At 41.5% G+C, this 21,471-nt stretch overlaps 1 protein-coding gene across 3 annotated transcripts in view; it reads right to left on the bottom strand.

Moving 5' to 3' along the window:
* Positions 1-21,471, bottom strand: part of lyst (lysosomal trafficking regulator) — a 54,079-nt gene that overhangs the window by 21,008 nt on the left and 11,600 nt on the right. The window contains exons 3-23 of one of the 3 annotated variants that reach the window (XM_088421599.1): positions 19,997-20,195; positions 17,468-17,558; positions 14,729-16,823; positions 12,379-13,318; positions 12,104-12,289; positions 11,176-11,353; positions 8,864-9,072; positions 8,682-8,748; positions 8,364-8,473; positions 7,412-7,781; positions 7,180-7,336; positions 6,921-7,094; positions 6,683-6,843; positions 6,000-6,190; positions 5,297-5,542; positions 4,658-4,831; positions 4,189-4,338; positions 3,246-3,383; positions 2,974-3,172; positions 2,762-2,890; positions 7-631 (exon numbers count right to left, since the gene is read on the bottom strand). In XM_088421599.1, coding sequence (XP_088277725.1) covers positions 7-631; positions 2,762-2,890; positions 2,974-3,172; positions 3,246-3,383; positions 4,189-4,338; positions 4,658-4,831; positions 5,297-5,542; positions 6,000-6,190; positions 6,683-6,843; positions 6,921-7,094; positions 7,180-7,336; positions 7,412-7,781; positions 8,364-8,473; positions 8,682-8,748; positions 8,864-9,072; positions 11,176-11,353; positions 12,104-12,289; positions 12,379-13,318; positions 14,729-16,823; positions 17,468-17,558; positions 19,997-20,195 — 6,789 coding nt within the window. The remainder of the gene's footprint in view (positions 1-6; positions 632-2,761; positions 2,891-2,973; positions 3,173-3,245; positions 3,384-4,188; positions 4,339-4,657; positions 4,832-5,296; positions 5,543-5,999; positions 6,191-6,682; positions 6,844-6,920; positions 7,095-7,179; positions 7,337-7,411; positions 7,782-8,363; positions 8,474-8,681; positions 8,749-8,863; positions 9,073-11,175; positions 11,354-12,103; positions 12,290-12,378; positions 13,319-14,728; positions 16,824-17,467; positions 17,559-19,996; positions 20,196-21,471) is intronic. The other 2 variants (XM_088421600.1, XM_088421601.1) reach the window with 2 other exon arrangements.

Below are 21,471 nucleotides of genomic sequence, written 5' to 3'. Positions count from 1 at the left end.
ACATACCGGTCATTGGAATCAGTTTTGCTGTGTGTCCTCTCATAGCCAGGAGAGTAGGTGTAACATTCCCAGTCTTCAGGTGCAGAGCCTCGATCAGCTGCGCTGGGCCAGCGGCCTATTGCCAATGAGCCATTTGGAGCTGGGAAAGCCAAACCCAAACTGGCCAGGTTGCTATGGCTTCTCTGGAAGGACTGGATACCCTTTAAGCTGTCAGGGCGTCGGGGCGCCTCATCGCTGGCCCAGTCGAACCTGTCCTCAGACTCCGCCACGCCCACACTCCCTTCTGCCAGACTGTCCACCTCGGCGCCCTCGTCTCGCTCCTCCTCCACGCTGATAGACGGTGTGCGCCGAGCTCCGTCATTACCAGTGTCCCTGGAGTCACATATCGTCTTTGCGGATTCACAACTGCTGAGGAGCTGCTCGTCAGCGCCTCCCTTCTTGAGCGTTTCGGTGCTGCCCAGAGCCTGCAGGGTTGTGAGCGAAACACGCTCAATGTCACCAGTCTCAGTCAAGCCACCGTGAGGGAGACGGGCTGTGAGTAGAGGGGACGAGTAAGGTGATGGTGCAAGACTGGGCGGTCGTAAGGATTGATCATCGATCCCGTGCTCAGGAGATGGACCGTGAAGATGGCCTGAAAGATAAATGACATCATATTGACCATTTTGCAATTCTCTGCTGGAGGACGCATTCGTGTGGAGTCACTCAATTAATACGACTGGGGCATGACAGGCACACTATAAGTTTTCAGATGCCATTATCGTAAAATTTGCCCTATTGAACACAGAGATGAAGAGCAGCACATATTATACACAAAAAAATGTAAACACAAAACCAGCCACTGTTGTAAAAAAAGTTTTGAGAAGAGAAATGATTGTTTTTTTTAAAGAGAAGATACAAATAAAGAATAATGTGAAGCTTCTAGGATCTGGAAAATCTGAAAATAAGCTACATCAATGTCTTCAACCACTGTGGTTAAAGCTGTGTGAAAGTTGTCTTGTAGTCTAAACTTGGTAAACATTTCATTATGCACTGTCAGGCAGCGTGAAGTGACACAATTTTGATTTTTTTTGCCCCTATCCGACCTGGAGCTGATCTTTTGATGGCTTTGTAAACGACACAGATCCGGTTGTTTCAAATGCGGCCCAGGCCATTGTGTATGTGAGTATGTGGTACTAAATTTGATAGTTGTCCATTCTTTTGACATGCCTCTTTAGTCTGAACGATCAGGTCGCATTCATCTGACACCATCATAACAAACAAGCAAAGGTCCCAATTCTGTGTCAAAAAGGTAGGAACAGATGGGAAAAAAGCAAAAAAACAATAGTAGACGAGTCAAACACAACTCCAGGAAGAGAACATGAGGTGTACGTATTTTGTCTCTCTGCCTCTTTCTTTCTTGCTCTTGCTTGCTTTTTTGCTGGAAGTGAGTGAGCTGCTTGCTCGGAACAAGCGAAAGAGACGTTGCTGACGGAGCAAAAAAAATGCCATTACAAAAACTTCACCTTTCCCTTCTTCAATTTACTCCTTAAATCAACTGATTGAAAATATTCTGGCTCCGCTATGACAGCCATTTCAACGTTGCCAGTTACTTCTGTAAACACGTTAAGCACATCATGCACTGCGACGTCACAATGTCCTCATGCGCACATGCGGGACAGTTTGGGGCTACTTAGCGTTCAAACACAGGTCACATACAGGTTGCATTTATTTGGAAATGTGAACGACCGCACAAAAAAATAAGATTTCACCAAAAAATCGTAATTGAGCATTAAGCTCTGCATGTGAACCTAGCCTAACTGCTTAGTCAGTGTTTGAGAAAACATTGACCGATACTTAGAAACAATGCGTTCGTTTTTCTTTAGCTATTAACACCAATACCGGTAGTTTAGAAGATACTATCCATAAGACATCATATTATATACTTTAAAAAATGCAATATATGAATTAAAAATATGATCGAAATTTTAAATGTATCTTAATTGCAGTAAAAACTAAGAGTGTGCATCCCTCCAATAAAAGACTATGCAATTCGTATCTTAATACATGGTATGAGAAAAGACAGTTTAGTTATACAATTCGATTCAATTTGATTAGGTGGGATTATGATTTGGTTTGATTTGATATGACATGATGATATGATATGAGTTCAAGTTCAAGAAAGTATGATAAAATTATTTTCTTGTTGTCATTACACAATAAGAATGAACTTGTCAGTAGCCTCATGTAAATCTAGGATTACCTTCAAAGATAAACAGTATCTTTCCTTTCAAAGATGATTTGACACATTTCTTCAGTGAAAGTGGAACAATTCTATTCATCTAAATCTTTGAAATAAAGATTGATTCTTTAATTCATTTTAGGGTTTTTCTTGTTGCAATGAGCAGTCACTTAATGATGGTTAAGTTGTTTTTAAACATGCACTGTTTCTATACTGCCCTGCAATTGGCTGGCAACCAGTTCAGGGTGTCCCCCGCCTACTGCCCGAAGCCAGCAGGGATAGGCGCCGGCAAGCCTGCGACCCTTGTGAGCGTAAGCGGCTCTAGAAAATGGATGAATGGATGGATGTTTGTATACTTATCAGTTTTGATGGAGTGAAAATATATGTTGCACCAAAAAGGCTACATACAAATTTGCTAAGCTACAAGGCCAACAGTCTAGCTGTACTTCCTATATATGTCTGTATGTTATTCTAACAACCCACTGGAGCCTTTTAATGGCATTGAATTTACAGTTAGCTGTAACACAACTGAAGCAGGAGTACCTTCATGGGGAGCATCATTAAAGACGGTCGGGGAAAGAGAAACCACAGAACTGCTGGCGGACTTTCCTCCACTGTTGGAGTGTCGCAGGTGCATAATAGACTGCACCTTGTCATGATACAGCTTCCCATCTGGCAAATGATATTAAAAGAGTTCAGTGCATTAAACAAATACTAGTTGCATATATTGATGCATTGTCCTGATGAATTTTCACCAATGTGCAGTGAGAAGTAGAAGCTGGATGGAGTGTGGCAGACGTAGGTGTTAGTAGGTGGGTGAACTGCCAGCAGGAAATTATAGATAAGCTTTAGCAAATCCAGATCAGGTGGCGATCCTAGCACTTCCTGAATTATTTTGACGAAGGACAAACAGACTTCCTGTGGGATGGCAGTCAGGTGCTCATCCCGATGCTCCTGAAAACAAATACAAATGTTAATAATTATCAGGTACAATTAATGACACTATCACTGTGTGCTTTAGACACACCTGTAAAACCTGGCAGGTTAGCAGAAAGCGGTCGACCACTTCAGCCTTAAGGAACTGCCGGATGTTTAAGACTTGGTAAGGATGGTGCACTCTGATCATGATCTCCAAAGCGGCCAGCAGCGTCTCCCACACACCACACTAAAAAGAAACAACATATATGATTTAGTATGAATTCATTTATTCATTCTTTTATTTTATAAATTAGCTTAGCAGTGACGGGATTTTGTTTGTTCTAGGAATGTTGATCTTTTGAAAAGGTAAACTAGGCAGAGATACTCAGAAATAAAACGTTGTATTTTGCCATGTTTCCTAATTACTGAGACATCATTAACATGATCAGTCTTCAGGTAAATATAATTCTAACATTATCAAAGGTAATTTGACCAAATACATGATGTTAAAAGTAGCACGGTGACAGACCGTTTCGCATGTTACATGACCTCACATGAGGTCATGGGTTTGCCTCTGGCTCTTACCTTCTTGTGTACAATTTACGTGTCTTCCTGTTCCTGTGTGGCTTTTCACCGGGTAATCCAATTTCCTCCCACATTGCAAAAACATGCAGCTTATGAAAACTGGGCATTCTAAATTGTCCTTAGGTGTGTTTGTGAGTTTGAATTGTTCTTTGTCTTTGTGTGCCCTTCAATTGCCTGTCAACCAGTTCAGGATTGACACAGCCTAATGCCCAAAGACAGCTGGAATAGGCTCCAGCACACCTGTAATCCTCGTGAGGCTAAGCGGTTAGGATGAAGAATGAATGGATGGACATTATCTTAGAAGTGTGCATCAATTTGATATCTCTTCGCAAGAATCAGTACCCAAAAGTGGCTCTAATAATTTCAAAAAGGTTGGAAACCCCTGGCGTAACTGGTTAGTACATTTATTTTTGTGTCGTACTTTCTGCACACTGAAATAAAATTGAAACATGTATATTAGAGTTTACCTCTGCTTTCGCCCAGATTTTCCAGTCCAACAGGATGTCTGAAAGCAGCCTGATGTCCTGCACCACAGCAATGGACTCTGTATCCAAATGGAACTGACCATCATCGGCCAGGATTAAGACGGGTCCACTGCAACACCCATCTAACAGAGTCTAGAGCAGACATAAAGTGGCTGTCAAATCGCATAGCACACAGTTTTTGTAGTGCTTTCTACTCTGAGAAAAATATATTTAAAATTAAAGTGCAAACAGGGAGAGGGAAAAAACAATAGGATGGTTTAAGTGAAATAAAGAGCGCTCAATGTACATAATCATTCTGCAGCCCAAAATAAATGAAGGCATACAGAGTTTGGTGTGTGAGATCCTGTGTAACTGTAAGTAAACCACAAACTAAGCCAGAAGGGTTCACGGTCAGGCTGGGTTACATTCACAGACATGGATGCTACCATTTCATAGCAGACATGAAACTCACTTTCAGCATATGGTAGCCAACAATACATTTGGACTTGATAAGCACTTGGTGTAGCATGGAGTAGCCATTGTAACAGTCCATTTCATGGATCCGATGTTGGTTGAACTTGGACAGCGACAAGAGTATCTGCAAGGCCAAGGCCTGGGTCATCTCGCAGTCACTCAACTCCACCGTCTAAGGAACAGAGTCCAATCCACAGTTACAATTCTTCATGTCCATCACACATTTTGTCATGAAAATTTGATCTTCATAAGGATGTTAAAAAAAAAAAAAAAAGTTATAATTCTGTACAGGAGCTGAAACGCCTCACATGTTGGGTCAATGACGTATAAACACATATAATCACACTAACACATTGCTTAGTATACAACTTTGGTGTTCAAAGATGGTCTTTTGGTTGCACATTCATATTTATAGTAGCGGCTGTATTGTATATAGTTCATACATAGCACCATTTTAAAAGATTACACATATTCAATTCAAAATTCAAACTGCATGAGATTCTCCACTAATGTGTGGTGAGCATGTGTGTTCAAAGTTCTGACTGGCACTTTAGTATTTTTTTTTTTTTTTAATGGGGAAAAAAATACATTAATCAATACAGTCAAGTGTTCACATTAAAAATGTGGATTCTCTGACCTGTGCAAAGAGGAAGACTATATTTCCCGTCCCTCCAATCTTATGCAGGACGCTCTGCAGGCCTTGGGTTTCGGTGGGCATCAGCGCCCTGAGAACACTGAGCTCTAAGGAAACACTTTGCACTTCCCTGGAGCTGAAGGGCCGCTGGGTCACCACAGTCTTGGCTTGTCCCTTCAACCTAATTACAGGCTCATAGATAGTATAGACTCTAGGACTGCTCGGAGTATACACAACTGCCAGGCTCTCCTGTGATAACACAGATTCATGACAAATTGACTTTGACATATTTATATAGTTTTTGTTTGAGTGAAAAATTATGTGAACCAGGCTAAATTTCATTATTTCTAAGACTTATGTGGGGTTGTTGAAAGAAAACTTTCCAATGTTTATAACTTATTTCCACTCATCTTCAATGATTTTCCTTTTCTAATCAACAGAGCTATTAATCCCAAATCCATTAGCAATTACTACAAAGAAACCCTTTTCATTCTCAGTGAAACTGCTGAGGTTTTACAATGTATTTTTCCATTGAGGAAAAGTGACTTCCTGCGGTGTGTCAGTAATGACAGGTATTTGTAAGGGAGCAATCTACACAAACCATCAAAGGGCACAATCTACACAAACAATCAAGTTCAACTACGACGAGAGACAGGATGCTTTGTGTTACATTCTTTACAATTCTAGTTCATAAAAGAATACTTACAACCAAAGCTGTTGTGTCCACATTGTTGGTTTTCATCAGAAGCTCCCGTACTCTGTCACACTTGAGTGCTTCCTGAGTAACAAACTTGGAGAACGACCCTGTGGGTCTGCCATAATTGCAGGGCATGATTGAGGTGAGGTCAGGCCCACTGGTGTAGAGGAAGAAGGCCTCCTCTGACCCTACTCTGGCCCCTGGACAGGAAGAGAAATAGCTTTTTATATGTATGTAAATGACTGCACACCACTGTTCCACCAGATCACATTTTAACGAACCATGCAAATTTGTCTCATTGACCAAAATGTATGTAAAAATCCAATGTTTTCAGAGAGAAAAAGGTGTGTGCTGCTAAGCACAGTTTAAATTTAAGTCAACAAAAATAAAATAAAAAAAATGTTGATCAACAAAAATGTATAGAAGTTGGTCATTCGTAATTAGGTGGAAATCTGTTATTTGGTCTCCTGTGATTACAAATGTTTTTCACCAGACATATTTTTTTATCCTTAACTGAATACTCGATATTTGATTAGAATTTTTTATAGTACCGAAAAAATACCAAAAATACTGTACGTGTTACTGTAGCCTTAGTGTTCCCTCAAGGATAAGCATAGATTATACAAGAGTGGCAGGTACTGAAAGTGCAATAGGTGAGTACAGTGAGTGAGCTGAATCAAAATAAGTCCTACCATTGAAGAGGAGCACTGTTCCCATGCTCCATTTTAAATGCTGTTTTGTGACCTCCTCAGAAGATGGGATACAATGACCCAACATACAGAAGGTCTTGTTGCTGTCAGAGGACAGACTGGATTTTCGAGGTAAGGTGTAGTCCAAGAAGACCTCACATTTCCTGAAAGAGAGCGAGGACTTAAGATTTTGGCTACCAACTAATTCTTAAGATGTTTACTGCAACGTCTTTCTACTCACATGATGCCACACACCCAGACAACCACACGGCCATGGATGTTTTTCTTGCCCTCAGGCTGCTGTGTGTAAGTGAGTCCGAGGTGCTGCCATTGGCCAGGTTTGAGAAGTCCCTCAACAGATTCGGCCTGCGCCAACAGCCCCGCTTTTATCTCATCATTTGGGTCGATACAAACCCTGTGGGAGCATTACACTTAAATATAAAACTTTACAAAGTACTCCACTGTGCCTCACAGGAATTCCAGTGTTTTATAACACTCACCTGAATGTGAGTGAGCCAGCAGAGAAGTCCGCCCACACTTGAAGCATGAGTGCTTTAGAACCCATGGATAGAATATGAATGAGGCTTTCCTCCACTACTCTTTTTCCAGCCTTAGGCGAGCCATGGCGAGTTTCAGTAGCAGGAGGGTTCCTTCTTTCTGAGAAAAGAGAAAGACTGAAATGTACAGACTTGGTATCTATCAATGACTTTTGCTAAATTATGTGTTACACACCCTTATCTGTGTTCCCTCCTTTTTCCTCTTGCTTCACTACCCTCAGCCACATAGAGGCGCTGAAGCCACTGGCCATGTGAGGCCAGCAGTTCTGCCCCACCAGGGGCAAATGGAGAGGAGCAGTGTGCCAGGGAGAGAAACGCAGGTGACTCGGTCTGAACTCACAGTCTCCCTCCCTGCGGCCAGGAGTCAGTTTGCCCTTCCAGAGCAAACCCACAGTTTTCCCCCCAGCATTGCCGTTTGGTCTGGAGCTTGGAGAGACTCCTCCAGGTGTTGAGGCTCCAAGGAGTATTGGAAATTCCAGCAGGTGAAGGGGCTCTATGTTCACATTAGCTTCAACAATTTGTAAGATTCCTTTCAGTAAAATTTCCTGGGAAGAAATGTAATTAAGTGAAAGAAATTGTCACTTCCTTGGCACTGCCTTGTAATCATTTTCAGGTATAGACAAACGTAGGATAAAATCATCAAATATGTTCGCGCAAATTAAAAGAAGGACCAATGTTAAATACTCCATCACAATTAACTCATGAAAAAAAAAAGTATGGACACCAAACGTTGATTTGTACAGCAGAATATAAATGATCACAAAAAGAATGTGACAACTGCAGCATTGCAGCTTATACAACATGTCACTACATTCCATTTTTGGGGGAAAATTTGTTTCTTGGAAATTATTTATAAATAATGTCTTCTGCCTGATCGCATACAGGTGTGGTGGCGACTTGTAACAGCACATCTGCTCTACACACGTAGGCGTTAATTGTACGAGGAATGGCCAAGTTTGCAAAGTGGGATGATGTATTTCAAGAACCAAGAGGTGAATGTAGAAGAAATTGTCACCAAAAAGCACATGCTGCAACACAATAAATATCACCAGATGTGCAAAGACAATCAAACCACATGCAACGTAACGGCAGACCTATATGTGTGACAGGCAAGGTTTACTACTTACAGTAGGTGGGGTCTTGTCCAGGAAGAGGCGAATCAATAGAGCCAGTTCCTCTGCTGTGATTCGCTGGCTCACCATGGCAACCAGCAGCTCCACTATAACAGTCTGGCAATCTAAATGTAAACCAATTAGCAAGATTGCATACGCGTACAGTATTTCATTCACAATAATGTTAGCAGAATTTTGGCACTTCACAATAGCTCTAAATGTCAAAATTCCATCGGCATAAGTCAAAATGGTAGCTGGCCAAAATTATAGAGGATAACTATAGGAATAGCTTTATGCAATAATAAAATGTTTAAACAAAAATCTGCAACAAACCTTTAAGAGAATGGTCCGCTTGGCTAAGTATATTATGAAAGCCAGACAGGATAGTTTTGACTCCTCCCTGTGAGCGTCAAAACAAAATGTCAGTCATACTTGAGAGTGCAGCAGGGGTGCAAAAGTCACACAATTATATTTTGGAGGAGATGTACAAATAGAAGGGTAAAAGTTAGGCTAACCTGGTCATAGAGCAGAGCAGCATTGTGGTGATTGGCGCGAACTGCACTGAGCAGGCTGCGAAACACATGACTCACTACATCCAGATCTGGAGAGCCGGTGGCCAGTAGTTGTAACTCGATTGTACAGATCTCTGGGAAAAGCAGCACGCCACGCCCGGGACCGTCAGCCCCTGTCGCAAACTCACGTTGCACAGACTCCACCTTCAATCCTGAGGGTACAGCCAATGAGATGCAACACTAAATCAGAGACACGGAGCAGAAACACTCGGACATAGACAAATCTTAAACCTCCAGCTGACTGACGCCACACTCGAAGCACCCCAGCTGGCTGCTTAAACAGCTTCACGATCCAAAGGCAATGTCTGCTACGTCTCCAAGCAGCTGTCTTAGTGGCAGCCGATAAAATGCAGTATGTGAGCCTTCTATTGCTTTCATGAGGGCAAGCCAGCAGACTCTCACGCGCCTTGTCAGACCTCCTTTTTTAAATGAGTGATGTAAATCCACCGAAGTTCACATTGTTCAATTTTTTTCCACATTTGCACATCCAAATCAGGATCTGGTTTAAGTTTGAGCTCTGATGCAAATGTAGCATAAATTTAGGTAACTGCCTTGTTTCTTTCGGAGAATACAAGTTACACTCAGTTTAAATGCACTTGCAAAATTTGCACAGACTTGCTGCTGCCATATTTATTTATAATTATACTTCTATTGCACTAGCGATTACACTTATAACTATAACAACTACCTCAAATGCACACAACTGGGACAACCACAGTCAGAGTTGTCTTGCTTTGTCTCGTACTGTTGGATTGTCTTGTCATATGCTGCTACCTATGTCTTGTCTTGGGGTACTCTTGCCATACCTGGTTTTTCGTATTTAGTTTTTAGTTTTAGTTATTAGTTTAGCAACACTAGGCAAAGTAGATCTAACATACTGCACATTACATTACTATAGATAAGAATCTAGTTTTTAGGATTGTCTCGTCTTGCACACCTGCACTTTGTTATTGTACATGTAAAACGCAGAGGATAGTGAGAAATGCAATGCCTTTGTATGTTAAGCACATGTGAAGAAATTGACAATAAACTTGACTTTGACTGTCCCGTGTACATACTTTCAAATTTTGCAAAAAGTGTTCATTTTATCTGAAAAACAACCTAACGTCATTTGCAAGGTGTTCTAAAATAGGACTGCACAAAACAAACAAAATTTGTCCTATTATTGTCGTATTATTAGTCTTATTAGAGAGCAATAATACGGGTTCTCACATTTTTTGCCAAAAAGACTGCAGAGCACAAACAAGGAAACGCCAGCAGGGAGGAGCCCCTTTAGAAGGAAATGACCACTGCATGTTAAATTATACAGGGCCAGACAACATGCCCACAAACATTTTACCTTCTTAGGAGGAATAAAGAGCCTTTATTCTAACTTCCTTGTTGCACTGTAGTTCTCATTTAGCCTGATTTCTCATGCTTGTGTCAAGAGTGGACCCCAATAAAAAAGGAAAATCAACTAGTCTAGAATGAGGCCAGTATTTTGGATTCAAGGTTAGGAATGTTTTCCAAGAAGTAGATGTTTAATGGAGATTAAACAAATCACAAGATCCAGCTCATGTGGTACAATGAGCGAATTAGCCTGCAGTTGTAAAACACACAACAATGACTGCCTTCTGAGGAGGTGAAAGAGAGAATGTGTCTAATAAGGCTGTGTCTGAAACCTACAACAACAGAGCAGAAATGCAGAGGTTATATTCTGTATATGAGCTCGCCAGGATTAAAGAAAACGTGTGAAGGCATAGTTCTGCAATGTCATGCAAGTATTCAGAATCTGGTATTGCCAAATATCATCATAGTAGAGGATGTGGTATTGTATTTTACAGAACATGACACTAAAAAACAGGTTTGAATATATTGAGCATCGCAGTTAAAATACATTGAAAAACATTTTATCATTAGTTGGGAAAAATGTCGTTCAACATTTTTACCGGGAAAATTAATAGGCCACACGTATTTGGTTTCCCAAGGTTAAAAATAAATAGGTTTAGAGGTTGAGGAAAAATATACAACTTTTCAATCTGTCATGACTAAACCTGTTGACATTCAGACAAAACATAAATAGTGGAGAAGGAAAGTAAATACAGATGATGTATAGTGACTGTGTGATGGGTGTTTTGAGAGGGATAAAAAAAAACATCAACAGCTATATTTGTTTAGCTCAGCTGTAGTTTTGTGATAATTATTTATGTGTGTATGTTTTTTTTTAAATCATAATTATTATTTTTAAGGATCAGTGAGATGCCGTGTGGTCCTACCCTCTTCCTGGTTGGCCATGTCCTCGGGGTTGCTTTCGCTGTCTGCGTCGTAGCCCTCCTCCTCCTCCTCCTCCTCCTCCTCCTCCCCAGAAGGCTTGACACCACAGGTCTGAACACCGTCTACCTCCTCTGATAGATCGCCTGCCGGGGCTGCCCCCTCCGCCAACACTTGGAACTTCTGATAGAAATACGGCAAAAGGAAAAAGAGAAGGAAGAGGAAGCAAGAGAGGCAAGGAGAGAGAATGAGAGAGAGAGAAAAATTATCAAATCATTTTTAATGCATTTTCATCTGAATAAAAACATGTATATCAAATGTGAATAAAACGCAACCGTATAAAATTCTTTAGCTGATCTGGGGAAAAAACGACAAAGACTACAGTATAAATAAGATGAATGTCAGCTGACTCATGCAGCGCTCAGGGAACAAAGTTCCTGGTTTCATATAGCTTGTCAACATAAAAGCATGGAGGTGTGCAAGCACAAAAGCGCACGTGTGCACTCAAGTAAACAAGTTTTAAGTGTTAACATTCATAGAAAAAGCTGAAGTTAAAGCAGAGCCCATTCTCTGGGAAGAGAGGACAAGGCATTGTGTGGATCCATGTGACAACATACCAGAAGAACAAGCATTTGACGCCGTGAGCATCACAGAACAAATTCAAAGGGATCATGTGAATGCCGGCATGACTCATTGAAAAAAAAATCATGCTTCAGAATTAGGTAAAATCTCTTACATAAAAACATGAACTTTCCTATGTTTGAACAAGCTTTGTCACGCAGACATTTTAAGAGTCTCTCTAGCATGTGATTATGAAGAATCACTACTTGACCAGTGGAAAAATGAAGGAATAGAATTACTGTATGTTTGAGTTCCACTACAATACAAAACTACACAAGATTAAAGCATGGAAAAAAAATGTATGTCACTTACAGCATCTCCAAAGGCAGGACTCACCCTGTCTGGCTTCTCCTCAGGGGGGTCGGGAGGGGATGACACGTCAGCTAAAGCCACTCTCAACAGAGAATCAAAGAGTGGCACAGCAAAGTCAGAGTTTACCACCCCTGAGCAAGAAAGCTGGTCTCTCACTTCTAGCAGGGTATCTCCCACTGACTGGAGCTAAAGAAAACACGATAGTGTATATGAAACACTCATGAATGTTGGAATATCTGTATACTGTGTTTGATAGGTGAAGAGAAGTTTTATACCTGATAAGTAAGCTCGGAGTCTGTCCTTTGCAGGAATGAGTTGGCACTGTTTAGACAAATAGCCAATAAGGCCTCAAGAAGACGAATACTTTGTAACTGCCACTCCTGCTCCAGTTTCTTTATTGGATCTCGGGTCTTCCCCTCATCTTGAGCACTTTTAACAGAGTCTTGACTTAGCTCATATAGTGCAAGTGGGCTGGCCGGGACTGTGGACTCTGGGCTACTGTTGACCTTAAGTTCCTTCTTCTTCGTTGCTTTGCCATCCTTGCTTTTACAGGAGAGCTTCTGAATAACCATACTCATAAGCCGCAAGCAAACATCCAACCCTCCCAGTCGGAAGAACTGCCTCTGGAACAAAGGGTTGGCCAGATAGACACAACGGCACACTGACCAAACATCAGCCGCTCGTCGTATTTGTTCTTTAGATGGTAGGATCACACTTTCTGGAGATAGGTATGCTAAGCGCCCACCAAGGGGCTCACTAGCTGTACTGTCATAGCCTGAAGTGTCCTCAGAATCATTAGCCGAATCCCGGTCAGAGTCAGCCTCTTTGCTAACGCACAAAAAAGCAACACAAAGGAAGAGGTTGATGACATGGAGATGCGTCTCTGCTTGGCTCCGGCCTGCTACACGGGCCTGCCCACTACGACTCTTGTGGCGAGGATACGCCTCCTTTAGCCCCTCGTAGAATTTGCTGAGGCTCTGTAGACCTTCCCCTGATCCCTTAGAACTCAGATCCTCAGCCAGGTTCGAGGCAGTCCGCTTCTCTTCTGCAACAGCAATCTCCAGCTCCTGGAGCGCGCTGTCGGCCTGCTGGTGTCCAAAGCTAGTTATCAGGGTCTCAAATACCTTCAAAGCTGAAGAGCACGTCTGGTCAAGGTACACGAGTTCCGTCATCTGGTTGAGGCCATTACAGCTGATGAAAAGATCTCGGATAACCCTGTGATGGAAATATTGTATATTAATAATAAGGTTTTGATTCATTTAGAAAAAGTAAAAGAGAGAAAAAAATAAACAGGAAACCAGGTGTGCTAGTGCTTCAGGTCTCTGAGCACAAGATATTTTTATACAAACAACAATCAACACAATAAAATGTTAACACTTTTACTTTTAAAAAACAGGTCATGTACCACCTCCAGCAGGGTAATGGCAGGTGCCATTTTGAAATAATCGCTGCATTAACTGTGAAACAACAGATGCGTACTCACCATTTTTTTACATTATAATCGCTACTGATGTTTTTTTTTCCCCATTTGTCTTACTTCAATTGCTGTATAATGGAAGCCAATGACAAACAGTCAATCACCAGGTAGTGATGAATAATACATGAGGTTACATGATAATGAAACTAAAAATCTATTAACCTGTCAGGGAGATCTCTGGCTACAGTAAGAGCAAAGAGATGCATTATGATTGTACACTATTAAAAAAAATATATATCAATCAGTAAGCAGTGCAGAGTGTGACCTATTAGTATAACCTCTTGTCCATTTTAGTTCCGTAAAGAAAAGAGAGGTTCTTGTTTAAATGCAAACTCTCTAGTCCACATCTCAAATTGATGTAATGATAATATGCAGCTTTTACAACAATAATTCCACTTTCTATTGAAGTGAAAAGCTATGAAAAAAGTCCAACTGCAAATCAAGACCAAGTGCACAAACATTGGGTACAGGCAAAATAAACATAATGTTGTGCCCTCTAAAGATGCATACAAGAATGTGTTGTCACTAGGGACCAATATAATATTCCTGCTGTGTCGCCTGAACTTGAATGTTTTTAGTCTTACTGAAAAAAAATACACCGTCCTTTCATATGGATTTGTTTCTGAAGTTACTCATGGTCACACACATGGTCATACACATTTTTATAAATATAAACAGTACTGATTTGGAACTGTTAGTGAAAATATACAGACAAAGTCAAATTGTCACGTTATGCAGCTTTAAACAAACATGGCCCCTTCTGGTGCTTCAGTGATGTAGTCTTGTCACATAAGCCAACAGTGGTAACCTACTTCACTAGCTACCCACAAAGGTCTGCTAAATATTTGATTAGTATCAATTTGCAATGACAAGGTTAGACCGAGCTAATGGCAGTCTGATGAAGTTAAACAATAATGAGAGGAATCTATAGTTTGATGTGTGGTATACATTTCCAAATATGTACTAAGGATTCTATTCACCCTTAAAGGTTTTAAAATACCTTACTGTCATGTATTTTGATCACCACATTTTAAGCCAAATGATACAACTTTTGGAAGAACTCTTAACGCACCTAACATACCAAAGTAATATTATGTAATAAATAATAATATGGACAGAGGAAAAAAATAATCAAATTAATAATTTACCTGGATTTGAGGAGGGCAGGTAATGCTTGCAAATATATAAGTAGTACTTCAACGGGCAGGCACTGTGCGTGGTAGCTGCAGACTTGTGTGCAAACTGTAGAAACCCCAAGCTGCTGGGCATGGTGGGCAAGTTCGACCCCTCGCTGTAGCACAGGGTTGAAGATGTGCGTGTAGAGCTGCCACTGCACAACAGCATTACCACGCAGTGTCAAGTGGCACACATGACCAGCTACATGCTGGCTCAGGTGCCAGTCATCTCCAAACACTAGCTCTTGGTAAGCCTCAAGAGCATCCCATTTCCATAACATGTCCTCTGTGCCCCCTCCACTTGGCAGAATCCCCTGGGAGCGGTAGGACAGGGTAGTAGAAATAGCTGAAAGTTCCCCATGTTGTAGCGTCTCCTCAAGCCCTGGCAACTGACTGTGATCCAAAGTGCAAATGTTACACGAAGCAAGCTTCGCTCTCTCCGACGGCTGTCCTCCACCAAGCTGGTCAAGAATTAGTCTGCCAAGAACACTGAGAACGTGAGACTGGTAACTACGTAGACCTGGTGCTTGAAAGGCGTCTAAGAGCGGCCGTATCACGGAACGAGGGTCCATGCAACAGCAGATTCCGACAGCCTGGACACCGGCCAGTACCTGCAATACTGCTGGTCCATTGGGCGACAATCGTTGTAGGAGCCGCAAACATTGGTGAGCGCAAGCAGCCAGGCAGCAGCAGCGTTCAGGGTACCGCACTGTATCACCCTCCATCCCTTCCTTCCCTTCACCATCTACTTCAAAGGGGTTACGCCTGTCAGCCATCTTAAAAACTGAGACAGGCAAACCTGACAGATCTCTGTGATGATGAAGGAAGTGTGAATATTCGCAGCGACGGTGACGACGTCGAGCGCACGCAGACTGATGAAGCTGCTCTGACTTTGCTTTCTTGACAGCACTTACAATTTTGAAGACCCCGGCAATTAGACCCCGTAGCCTTTCTGAAGCCTCACCTCCTACTTCTGAATCTCTGGCCATCCCCATTTCCTCAAGACGCAGAACTGTAGCCTCAAAAAGCTCCAAGCCACGATGTTGGACAAATTCATGGATGAGATCTAGTGCCTGACTAAAGAAAAAGGGGTTGGGTGTTGATGCCTGCAGGCAATCCAGAAGGACTTGCAAAACCCCTTCTAAAAGCTCAGGCAGTAGAAGGGCCCTGTGACGAAAACGGGAAAAAGAAAAATCCTCTTGGACTTCTTGTAGAGTCTTCTTTGGTCGAGGCGCAAATGGATTTGTCTGTCTGTCTAGGCAGCTTTGGATTTTTAAAGTAGCCCGAAGCAGGTCGGTCAGGCTGCGTCTCAGGCTATCTGGAAGGGTTTCACTTTGACTGACGTCGACTGACAACAGGTGCAAGATTGTGCGCAGAAGCATCCTCTGGACTAGTGCAATGGGCTCTTCAGTCCAACCCCCAGCAAGCTCCTCTGCCTGTGTTCCACTACCATCCCCTGGACTACAACAATCTCCAAACTCAGTTAGGATCTCAGTGAGAGTTGGTACAACACTGACGGCCAAACCAGGATTGTGATTGATGCTCATATCAAATTTACACACTTTCTCCAGTAACGAAAGCAACACGTAACAGAGGTCAAAGGGCGAGTTCTCCATGCGATTGAATATTGACATTGCAGCTGGTTCTGTCAGGGTTTCTGTGTCTGTAGTGTGAGATACACATACTCTGGGAGGGGCGTATGGCACACTCATGGTTTCTGTGGTGGCAGTCGCGGTGTCCGTTAACTGAGTGGCATCCAAACGAGGATGTGGATGATGTACACGGATGGTAAAGCCATGCGACCTTCTGCCCCTTGTACCACTTGGGCCTGCCTTTTCTTCAGCATTGGCTTCTGAATCTGAGGTAGAAACTTGCGACCGTCGAGCATCCTTTACAGAGTATTTTTGGGCTGTCCTACGTGATCGCCTTGATTTCCAAGTGCCGCTGCCAGCACGTGGCCTTTTTCCAGATTCCTGTTCATCTGTCCCAGGCTTCTGCCCTGCTCTAAGAGGTGGGGTCTTTACCTCCCGGCGGAGGAATACCTCTAATAAAGACGGCAGGGTGAAATCTGTTGACAGAGATAATTTTGTTTTTGAGAACTTCGGAAATACAACAAATACAAATATCAGACAGAAAATTGACACGACACAGCGACACAGCATAGAGTACATTTAATTTTAAGATTCTGTTTGATTGAGGGTGCATGTATATGAGGGTAATGGTCAGTAAGTAAGAAAATAATTAAAGTAAAAAATGTCTAGCGTCTATGCCACAGAGGATCATCAGTCCAGTACTAAATACCAATGTCATCCAAAGGTCAAGGGCTCCTGTAAGCACTCTTTAATATTCTCACTTAAAATGATTCACAGCATTAGAAACAGCATGTCAAAAAAGGGGAAAACAAGTATTGTTGTGGTATGGAAATCAAGGAAAATAAACATTCATCACATTTAATTGTACCATATCCTACGCTACCAAGTTCATGTTAATTCCAAGAGGGCACACACTTAGCTAAATATGAGATTAAACAAGCTCTATGAATAAAACAGAATACATGATGTGAGATGAAGCGTCAGGCCAGTTTGGTTGCACAATTTACACAAGTGTACACATGAAAAAAAACAAGTTGTAATTCCTTTTGTTATATTTCTGTTAGCTACAATATTAACATTTAATGTTGATGATGAAAACGATGTAGTAATTAGTACAAACCTGGTGCTTTGTCTTCCTGTACAGGGATCTTCCACACCAGTGGGAGCAGAGACAGCAACAAAGTGAGCAGCTCCTCTCGGCAAGTTAACTCCTGAGTGAGCAACAAAAGACTGGGGTTACCTCGAAAGCCTCCCTTCTTCCCTGCTTTTGGTCACACTCAGATGTCACATTGACACACCTATCAAACCATACTCTGAGCACACTTGCTTTTCATAACTAGCGGTCAAGACTAACTTGAGAAGTCAATTCAAACCATGATGACTTTTTATTCGACTTACCATTTTGCTATGCTTTCAGCTATACTAATCAGCTATACTTCAGTGCAAGTGTGCAGGGAAGCAATGTAGCATCTACATGACAATCTTGCTTCCGAGACCTGGGGGATAGCATGTCTACACACAGCATTCCTCATTGCAAAGAGAAACAATTTCTTCAAGTGCTAATTAAAAACAACTTTGTCAAGTGTCCAAAAACAATGATCCGCTCCCAGGTCAAAACACACAATCATAATATCAGCAAGACCACAATAATCAATTTATCAGCAACACCACACTACTGCCGACCAATGAATGGTTGACCAATTTGCAGTACTTGTATACAGTAATTGGGTAATTAAACTGGTTCCCGAACAAACCTCGCAAACCATAACCGATGGACTTTTGAAACTTTTCAAGGAAGCAGGCTGGCTGTGTGCAGACATAGATGGAGCGCTGCTAATGTGGGAGTGACGCTGAGAAGGACTTTTTTTTGCAGAGTGAAAGAAAACTTTGAGAGTTTCGGCAATTAAAAAATTTGTCTGACCAAGAAGCATGCTCCAGGATTAAACTGCAGTCAGTTATCAAGTTTTTGGTTGCTAAAGGATTCAAACCAGTTGCGGCAGATCTAGAAAGACATAAAGAAAAATGCAATATTTATTAATCAGAAGAATTCATTATGTCAATGCAAGGCCTCACACAGCAGCCTAAATGGTAAAGTTCATCAACAAGCTGGGCTGGGAATGGCTTCCTCATGCCCCATACAGCCCTGACCTTGCGTCTTCAGACTCTCACCTGTTTGGTCCCTTGAAAGCGTTCACGAACGGCACAAAGTTTGAAAGTGGCAATGAAGTCAAAAGTGTCGTGAGTGACTGGCTGAGACATCAGCCCAAAGATTTTTGCGCTGAGGGAATATGTAAGCTTGTGCACAGAAGGGAAAAGCGTGAAACAGTGCTGGGAGACTGTGTTGAAGAAAAAAAAAAAAGTAAGCTTCTATCTGTTAGCCAAGTCCTTATACCTTATTCATTGATTGACTCTTGTACAATGTTCTGGTACTAATGTGAGTAATTTTTTCCGTGGATTACTCACATGAGTACCAGGACATAGTATTTGGTACGCACCCTCCTTTCTTTCATTAAAAGGAGTTTTCCTGTAGGTCTTCTGAGTGTCACTACCACATTAGCAGTGCACCGTCTGTGTGCACACAGCCAGCCTGTGCCCTCAGAAGGTTTTAGAACATTTGTTCCGCACCCAGTGTGATTAGTCCAAGGAAGTCAGAGGTAAATTCTCCATCAACTGCAGAGTGACAACATAAACAATTTCCTTCACGAGAATCAGACGTAGCCCCCACAGCCAGACCAAGCCTCTTTAGAAAACAAACAATTATCAACAGCATAAGAAGACATTGACATGCGTGCTTAGCTTTATAAAAGGCAAGGAGAACTAACTGACCGTTCCTGCAGTTTGTCTCGCCACCTAGCAAGGGGGTGATTAGCTAGAGCTTTTCAATTACCTTGTTTCTTAGCCATATGTTGCACTATGTCATGTGCTCTTTTCATATTTGTCAAATAAAAAATGACTGAAAATTCTCAAACCTGTATCAAATGCACCGGTTTTGTCTGCGAGCTAAGTACATCAGCGGTAAAACGTACCACATTTAAGTCTGCTTCAGGCCATGGCACATGTTGGAGCCACTTGTAAGAGACAAAAAGTAAAGCATGTGACGTACCAATGCATACCAGTTATAATCCTCCCTGTATGCATGTATGTTTGTATGCATACAGTAGATAGCCAGACAGACAGACAGACAGACAGACAGACAGACAGAACGACAGACAGAACGACAGACAGACAGACAGACAGACAGACAGACAGACAGACAGACAGACAGACAGACAGATAGATAGATAGATAGATAGATAGATAGATAGATAGATAGATAGATAGATAGATAGATAGATAGATAGATAGATAGATAGATAGATAGATAGATAGATAGATAGATAGATAGATAGATAGATAGATAGATAGATAGATTAAAAGAGTGATATACAACAATATAAAAGTTGCTTCGGCTTTAACAGACTAACAGATGCCGTTGTAAACATTTACCTGCTTTTGAGACAAGCCCCAAACGAAGGCTGAATCATGCATACCGACATTTTAACGACTAAGCGCCACACAAAGCACAAGAAGCCCAGAAATAGATGGAAGACCATGACAGGTGATTGTTGACCTGTTGTATTATGATTGATTTGTGTTACGGATCACTCACCTGGTCAATGATAGAATCCAGGGTGCTAAGCAACAGAAATCCTCTGCCTCTGACAAGGTACTCTCCTAGTGCAACCATATGACTTTCCTCCTCATCCTCTTCCCGTGCCTCCGCTCTCTGTGCCACCGCACTGCAAAGTTGGTGTACATCAGTCAGGAACTCCCTTGCCAGCGTGTTACTGGCCCCACTCATGTCTGAGCTACAAATGGAAGAAACAGAAAGAAAAAATCAACATCAGGGATTTGTAGCGCAATTTGGAGTTTACACTCATTTAATTCAATGAGAAAGTGTTAGCACAGGTAAAATAATTCGGTTTAACATTAAGTATGCTGCTTTTTTTTTTCGTACCTCATTGTTACTGCCTGAAGTTTTTTTGCAATTTAGGTATCTGCACATTTGGGTCTTTTGATGTGTAAATGTAACAGTAATATTAGGTATGTGCTTCATGAACTGTAAATATTTCGTAAAAAAAATAAATAAATAATAATAATATGGGCATGAAGTCAAACTTGGGCATTCAGGCCCACATTGTAAAACCAGCATCAGACTAAACCCATACATGTTTGTGATTTATAGTCTATGCTATTTGCAGTTGTAAACGAAAACAGGAATATGCTTCCAACCTCAAAATGTCTGACTGGTACTTGAGAATACGTATACATTCTGAGCAAGTCAACAAAACCTATTCATCATCATCAAGTACAGGTGCAATCCTCTTAGGAGCGTAATATGTAAGTTTGACCAAGATTTGTGTGCTGATGTAATTGTGGATACCGCCGCAGTAAATCACAGCTCAATTTGTGTTAATTTTGGTCCACATCCCATATTGTCACTACATCTTCAGCATTTTACTCTGAATCCACGTTTGTTTATGCAAAATGGTGGGGCGGAGCGGTGGCATAGTAACTGGAACAGTTGACTGTTACTTTGTCACACTTAAGCAGGGTAAAATCAATGGAATGATAATCCACCAAGGCAAATTTCCTTAAAATTTCTTCATAAAATTGTTAACAACCACAAGTAACTGACTTTGAATAAAATGTTGCATTTGACATGATTAAAGAGAAACATCAAGCAGAAAGTGTTGCTGTGTAGCATAACAGATATACTGTACATGCCTATTTAACACGTGTTCTGTAAAACAATAATTAATGCTAACTGTGAAAAAATGTGAACTAGTTTTTGAGTGTACTGTAATCCCTACTGTACAACAGTACAGCATTTGATTAGGGGGGAAAAAAGCCAGAAGTAAATTACACCCATGTCAACATAGTAGAAACTGTGTTGTCTCAACAAGGCCAAACTCTCAAAAAGCACAGCAAGTGGTACTTTTACCCAAATGTTTCTACTGTATTTTGTTTCAATAAGTAAAACGTATAGGAAAGGCAGAAGGGCTTCAACAGTTGACTGTGCCTTTGTCACACTTATGGAAATCAATGGAAAGATAATCAAATGCTTTACTTTAATAATTTTCT

This window comes from Hippichthys cyanospilos, chromosome 8 (genome assembly GCF_059441005.1).
Source record: "Hippichthys cyanospilos isolate Australia breed blue-spotted pipefish chromosome 8, RoL_Hcya_1.0, whole genome shotgun sequence".
NCBI lineage: Eukaryota > Metazoa > Chordata > Actinopteri > Syngnathiformes > Syngnathidae > Hippichthys > Hippichthys cyanospilos.
This window is presented reverse-complemented; position numbering and strand designations above follow the sequence as displayed.